General features: G+C 38.7%; 1 protein-coding gene across 2 annotated transcripts; it reads right to left on the bottom strand.

Annotated features, from left to right (window-relative positions):
• Positions 1-573: 573 nt before the first annotated feature.
• LOC143484097 (cell surface A33 antigen-like) lies at positions 574-6475 on the bottom strand. Of its 2 annotated transcripts, none has more exons than XM_076982611.1 (6): positions 6345-6475; positions 4645-4811; positions 3798-4026; positions 2705-2869; positions 2498-2614; positions 574-2334 (listed from the first exon to the last, which is right to left on the bottom strand). In XM_076982611.1, exons 2-6 carry the CDS (start codon positions 4675-4677, stop codon positions 2192-2194), a joined length of 687 nt encoding a protein of 228 aa, XP_076838726.1. In that variant the 5' UTR covers positions 4678-4811; positions 6345-6475; the 3' UTR covers positions 574-2191. The 2 variants fall into 2 exon arrangements, with proteins under 2 accessions (XP_076838726.1, XP_076838725.1); XM_076982610.1 differs by having other exon boundaries at positions 6250-6375.
• Positions 6476-7318: the final 843 nt, after the last annotated feature.

Genomic DNA, 7318 nt, shown 5'->3' with positions numbered 1-7318 from the left:
GAGAGCTGACTGGAACATATCTAATCATCATTTCACTAATAAAAGTAAAGAGGAGCAAGGCCATGAAAACATTTAAAAACCATCACGAGAACCTTAAAGCTATTCTAAAACTGAAAGGTAACCAGTGCAGTGAGTGAAGTGCAGGTGTAATATGATCCCTCTTTCTCCTGCGGATTTCATTCTGTCCCCTCTTCAAACTTAGCCCAGTTTGTTGGTTTTTGAGCTTCTGCCGTTATAAAGGAATGAGGTGGATGAGGCAGTGATCGGAAAAACCAGAGAGCTGCGCACATGACAGCGCGGTAGTGTCTCAATGCTAGTGTAGCACTCATCTAGTGCATTGCCTTCTTGTGTAGCATACGTGAAATGAAGAAAATGTGCCCTTTGTGTATTTAATTTCATGAGTGATGGAAAACGGATTTGACAAAAAGATCAGGATGGTTCCATAATTGTTTCACAGTTCATTCTCTACTATACTTCATCACTCATTCATAATTCTTTACTAACATGTTTTTATTTTATAAAAGCACACTCTATTAGTCCAGTTCATGTTTGTGAGACACATGAGAGAGTCAGTTTGTAGCCAGACACACTGTGGTTTATTACAGGGCAGCACAAGTCTTTTACAGACAGTATGTGTATGACAATGAAGATGAAGAACTGGGGGCCATGTAAAAAAAGCATGGCACAACATATACTTTGAAAGTAACTGAATTCACAAAAACCAAGCAACAAACCAGTGTTAGTAAGAAGAAAGGCAGCTGTGGTTTGTAGCAGGAACTACAGGCTTGCTAGACTGAGGAAGTAACACAGTAGCCCTGTATGTGAACAGAAACCTCACAATTACATCTTACATATAGGTCTCACACTTCATGTTAGCATACAGACATACCGGCCAGCACATTTAGCCCTTATCAGTGTATATGTTTTAGACTTCCTTTATATCTCACACATTGTCTTAACTTGATGAAACTCTCTGCCAACAAGCTGTTTTCATGCTCAGTGGTCAAAGACCATTTTGTTCATGGGACCTCAAACAGCTTCTAGCAAAGCCCACCTACAATATTTAGCTAACTTATGAGTAAGCTCTACATGATATATTAGAACATTAATTTAATTGACATTAAAGACAATTTCCACATAACTAAAACCCCACAGACCAGGTAAGTCATGTTCATCACAGGAGTACACCATCACACAGTATTTTACAAAGCAGGGGCTCATTTCACTCAGGTAGTCCGCATACACTAATAACTTCTCTTTTGGCACTTCTGGGTTAAAGAAATGCAAAATGTCTGCATGATCAACCCCAAAGACATGTAATTAAAAAAGGTGGCATGCAGGCTTACGCACTAGAGGGATTATTATCTGCAACATTTGGAGGTCTGTCATGATTATAATAGCGATCATCTGGTCATGCAATCATGTCAATCACTGTGGCAGTTGTCATAGTGATCGATCTCAGGCATTAGAATTGATCACGACTAGCCATCGTTGTGCCGGTCCTCATAGCTATCATTTTGCGATCATTCTGCAATCGTCATAGTGGTTGCATCATCTCGCTGATCAGAGTGGCGATCTCTGATCCCATAGTACTCCTGCTCACTATGGTCATCATATCAGCTGGCTTTATCCTCAGACATGGAGGACTTGATCTTTACACCTTCATCTTCATTGTCTACTTTCGTGAGTCTCTGTATATTGAATCTCCTCTGAAGATCTGAACAAAACAGCTCAAAATACATCAGTAAACCTGTTTAAGACTCACAGTACAAAATTATCTGAGAATAATAATAAAAAAAAGATATTCACCTAGGTATTGTCCACATATTAATGCTTGGGGCATTTACACATGGACGTAATTTTGATTTCATATGTGGGGGGGACACAAATGGGCGTGCTGGTGTGTTCCAGAGCGGTCGTCTTCTGCATGGTCCTAGCGCTAGATTCGTAGCTATTTAAATATTTGTTTTTTAACCGTAAAACCCCCCCCAAAAAAAATACGTCCGTGCATTTACACCTATTTTGCAATTAGAGCCACATTATTTTGTGGAAATACATTAATCTCTCCAATCCACACAATGTCTTTTGAAACCTTCTTGCCACTTGACAAAATTACATATTGTTTGTAGTAGCAGTCAACACTCAATGTTTACAGTTACTATGCAGTGCTGACGGAAAAGCCAAAGACAGTCTACCCCATGGGACACTCCTCATGTTTCTCCTGTTTCTGCTGTTTCCGTCGGCAATCGTAACAGTAGACAACAAACAGCAGGATCAAAAGAACAGCCACAACTCCTCCAATTATACCTGCTGTGGAGGCCACGTTCATAGAAGCTGAGGGACAAATCAGAAGAGAACAGAAACAATCAGACAGACAGGAGAAATCAATAGTGGATAAAAAGATTTAGATGTAGCAAAATGTAGAAATGGTAGAAAAAAATGACATTGTACTAGGGAGAAAAATGTTATCAAGGTAAATACATTTTGAATTACTTACGTGCCGTGACGGTTAAGGTGAGGTTACAGGAATTGGAGCGAATTTTGTTGGTTGATGTGCAGATGAAATAACCACTGTTGTCCGTGGAGATATTGTAGAGTGACAAAACTCCATTCACTAAAGTGAGTCATACAAGTGTGACACGGTCAGGTGCACAAGTACATAATTGCATCCCAAGAGTCATTGGGAGAGAAGTGTAACACATACCATCAGTGGACTTGGGTGGGTTCGGTCTTGGTTTATTAGCGTTATCAAAGCTTGTCCATTTATATGTGGGTGTGGGGGTGCCCTCATCTGAATAACAGCTGAGGCTAATATTCTGGTAAAATTCAGCTTTTCCCTGGATCGCACATTTGGGTATGGAAGGTGCCACTGTTTAAAAAGGAGAACATTCACCAAAGTGTTACAACCACATGTATTCTGGGAGATTCTTAGCAAATCAGTTTAGCAAATCAGTTTAGCAAAATCAGCAAATCAGTTTAGCAAATCAGGTAAATTTCAGGTTACCTAAAATCCAAGGTACATTTGGATTTTATTTGTCTAATCACACCATGAGAATGTGGTTGGATCAACTTACTGAACACGTGAATGAATGACATATAGTATTACAAGACAAGACAATATATATCTATGAACACATGAATGAATTACATGTAGTAATACAAGACAACACAGTATACATCTATGAACACATGAATGAATGACATGTAGTAATACAAGACAACACACTATACATCTATGAACACATGAATGAATGACATGTAGTAATACAACACACTATACATCTATGCAGGCCTCCCCCTACTTGGTTTCTTTCAGTCTGTTCCAATACTGGTTGCTTCTGGTTACACTCTAAACTACAAGTTTTACTTTCAGTGGGTCACTTGATACCACATATGAATTAGACCTACATACATTTACAAACACCAAAATAAAGTTCCAGTGATTATACATGTAATTAGAATTGTTATTCAAATTAGAATGAAATTAGAATGCTCTTCGTTTAATTCATATTCATAATAGCTTTTAATGACTTTCCATTTGATCAATGAGTACAAGTAATTATCTACGCAGAGCCAGATCTAACAGCAAATACTACCGTGACACTGAGGAAATGCAAAACTTGAGAAGTACTTGGCGTAATCTCTGTTCATACAGTTGTCCAGTTGAACCTCATCTCTCAGCTTACTATCGCCCTCAAACGTCTTTTTTTTCCTTCACTTTTTTTCCTCTTTCCATCAACTCAAACTAACATTCACAACAAGACAACAAGATCCTACAGTGCTTTGTTCACACTTACTCAAGACTAGAAGTTTAGTAGAATCCATTTGTTTTCCAGTGGTGTCCCCAGGGATTTGAACTTTACACTTATACACTCTGGTATCCATTGGAATTACAGAGTTAAGCACTAGGTTTGCTGTCCCTTGAAGGATGCTATAGTTCAGTGTTGCCCTGTCTTTATATTCATCACTAGTGTCAAGGGAAGAGATTCCAGGCGGCTTATTGTAGTACAACGTGGTGATGATAAGCTGTCAGATGGGAAGGATGATGGAGAGAGAGAGAGAGAGAGAGAGAGAGAGAGAGAGAGAGAGAGAGAACTGAGCCCAGGGACTGATATAAGTCCATCTCGGTGATCCATTTTTCTTTTAAGAGCTTTTGATGGAAGGATGTGTTTAGGTGAATGAAAGATGGTTAGATCTGAATGAAAGAACTGATATTAAATTGTGCACAATCAGTGAAAGCAGACAGGGGCAGTTCCTGGTATCTCTCTGGTATCACTCTGGTACAGGGCAGAGTGGGCCCCTTTTTCAGCCCGGGAGTTTCATACCCAAATCCGGCCCAAAATTATTTTTCCCTCACAATCGACCCAAACTAGAGATTGACATGAGCCGGCCCATCGGGAATACTCCCGAATCTCCCGATTAGCCACTCCGGCTCTGTTCTGGTATTAGAATTACACTATGGTATAAGCTATGCCATGTCATGCAGAAAGCTCTTAAAATTGATACAATTTATTTTAAATATCTCCATGTCCTACAAGTGTTGTAGGCCCATGGCTTACAGGCCAAGTAAAACATTGCTCATAGCTGTCGAATAATGGCAAAGGGGAGGAACTGGAAACAAATGATGTTGTGGTAGTGCCTTACGTCTGAATCAGATTTACTGGCAGCTTCAGCCATCCATGAGATGATGATCAGGTTGTTGACTGCATTCTGGGGTTTGAAGTTGCATGGTAAAATGGCACTGTCACCTCGTACAACTTCATACTTTAATGCTGGAATGTCAACAGTCAATGCCAGAGTCTGGGAAATTACTTCACAAAGAAAGAAAGAAAGAAAGAACGAAAGAAAGAAAGAGAGAGAGAGAGAGAGAGAGATATACTTTACTCTTCCTAGGGTAATTGAACTGACCATTTTTTTTCTTTTAACAGATACTGTTTTATGTTGGTCTGCTCCATTCAGCTTAATTAGCGCTCAAATGTTTAGCACTCAGTGACAAAAGATTTTCTTCTAATTCAAGGCTTTATTCCACAATACACTTGCTTTTGTTCACTATCAGTAATGGTTATAATAGTTGCACCAAACTACAGAACTAGAGCCACGAGCGAGATAGAAATCTAGGCTAGGTTCCAGTTCCTAAATGTGTACTCAGGGTCACACCTGAGAAGACATGACGCTATATTGTGGTATACACTCTGCAATACCATGCAGTGATGAAGATGTATCAATATGGTAGAAATGGTAAAGTCCTTAGTTGACACCGCAAGCATAAAATTACTTTTCACTGAATACACAAAACCATAACTGTCTCCCTGCATTCATATTCCAAAAAGAGGAATTCCATCAAGTCTTCTCTTTACTGAAAGGAAAAAAAGTTTTCAAATGTTTCATGTCAATCAAAAACCCAATCTTACTATGGACTTGTAAAAAGCATGTAAAAATTATATAGGCTATTACCCTGACTGTGTGATACTATAAAAATTAACTATGGCTTGTTAGTTTCACAATTTCATGTTCATATATGCTGACTCATATACACTGAAAAAAATAAAGCATTGGCTCAATGTATTGGCTCAAAATTTAGTTTTTTAGATTGAGTCAATGAAAAAAAGTTTGTGTGATTGATTAATTCAATTTTATTACATTGAGCCAATGCTTTATTTTTTTCAGTGTATGTTCATATATGCTGACTCTCAGATATTTACAACTTTGAACAGGCACATCTTGTGCTTTGGAAGCTCTTCAATATCATTACAGGAAATACCTGTGTAGTTTAGACTTCAGATAAGCTTAACACTAAGACTACCGCTATAAGCATACAATTACAGAAATACAATGTGAATTAGGCCTATGCATGATAACCATTTCTTTACTGTCAACGCTGTTTAATTAATCTTGGATTACATAGGCTATATTAAATTAGAAAAAAAACATCAAACCCCTTTAAAAAGGCGGAAACCAGGCAAATAGCTGATGTGTTGAGCGACTAAATAAGCTTTAGGTTACACAATTTTGCAGATTTAAGAACTCGTCCGTTGACTAATTTATCTCTTTTGAACTGTCGTTAGCTGACGTTGTTGTTACCTTTTAAAGCATATTAATAGTCTTCTATCGTCCTATCCATGTTTGAGTACCATTTTAGATGCTTAATTTAACTCCAATTTACTCAGAATTGAACGACTTCGACACTAAACCTTTAAGATTATGTTACTGAACCGCCAGCTCTGTCGGGATAGCGTAAGTCTTACTCACCTACATAGAGCAAATATACCGTTAAACCGTTTGCCATTGTTGTTGGGTTACATTTAACGATGGAAAAAAATAACCACACAAAAACAGGTACGTACATATGCCACAACCTGTACGACAGAGGGTTTTGAAGACCCAGCCAATAATCACGCTTCATGTTGCATGCGAATGCTGGCGTTTCACACACGCTGCCTACGAAACCATCACTTGGCAAAACGGAAACGAACATAGTTCACTTTAGTTCTCTTTCAGTTCCCACCATTCGTCTCAGTGTACTGTTTCAGCGTTCTTTTCTGGAAGACGTTAGCTGATAATGTGTAATATTTTTGTTTTAATATATAAACTCGCAGACATTTTAGTTTTCTGGTTGCTAGACACAGGGTTGCCAACTTTTCAAAATCACTTGGAGTGAGATTTGTTTTGCGGTGGGAGGGGGTGTCAAGTGGACACATTCATTATTATGTTTATTTGCGGGGGGGGGGTCAAATTATTATATGTTAATATGTTTCCTCTCCTCTCGATCGATCACCATTAGTTGGCGCCAGAGCGAACTAGTAACTCATTGAATCATAGATGTAGATCAGAGATAAATAAACTAGATTTTCTTCAGCGTGAGAAATCGGATGTATGGCGTGTGAAGACAGTCAAATGCGTGTGTCTCACGCTCATTGCGTTAGAGTTGGCAACCCTGTAGACATGTTCATTACTTTTTTGTGGTCAGCCAAATGGCCGACTGCAAACCCGCAAACTAACTTAGTCTTAGCAACAATAAACTGAGTGTTATGTTTTTTATTTTAAACACTGCAACCAAGTTGTTTGTTACAGAAAGTTTTAAAAAATGATTGAAACTTTACTGTAAGGGAATTTGTGATTTACTGTCTGAGACCCTCAGTCAGAACACTATGACATTCAGTTCACTCCCTTATCTGTGTCTGCTCCTCAGTCTCTTCAACTTCTCTCTCTCTCTCTCTCTCTCTCTCTCTCTCTCTCTCTCTCTCTCTCTCTCTCTCTCTCTCTCTCTCTCTCTCTCTCCTTTCCTACTACCCTAATGTGCCTCCTCTCCTGATAAGGA

The sequence above is a fragment of the Brachyhypopomus gauderio genome, chromosome 20, assembly GCF_052324685.1.
Source record: "Brachyhypopomus gauderio isolate BG-103 chromosome 20, BGAUD_0.2, whole genome shotgun sequence".
NCBI lineage: Eukaryota > Metazoa > Chordata > Actinopteri > Gymnotiformes > Hypopomidae > Brachyhypopomus > Brachyhypopomus gauderio.
The sequence above is the reverse complement of the archived record's forward strand: the minus strand, read 5'-3'. Positions and strand labels throughout refer to the sequence as shown.

Excerpts from the sequence above, each read along its gene's own strand:
- LOC143484097 (XM_076982610.1), bottom strand. The coding sequence starts at position 6,346 with ATGTACGTACCTGTTTTTGTGTGGTTATTTTTTTCCATCGTTAAATGT. Across the intron at positions 4,812-6,249 it reads GGTATATTTGCTCTATGTAG|TAATTTCCCAGACTCTGGCA; the intron begins GTGAGTAAGACT and ends TTCTTTGTGAAG. Across the intron at positions 2,335-2,497 it reads CACCTTAACCGTCACGGCAC|CTTCTATGAACGTGGCCTCC; the intron begins GTAAGTAATTCA and ends TTTGTCCCTCAG.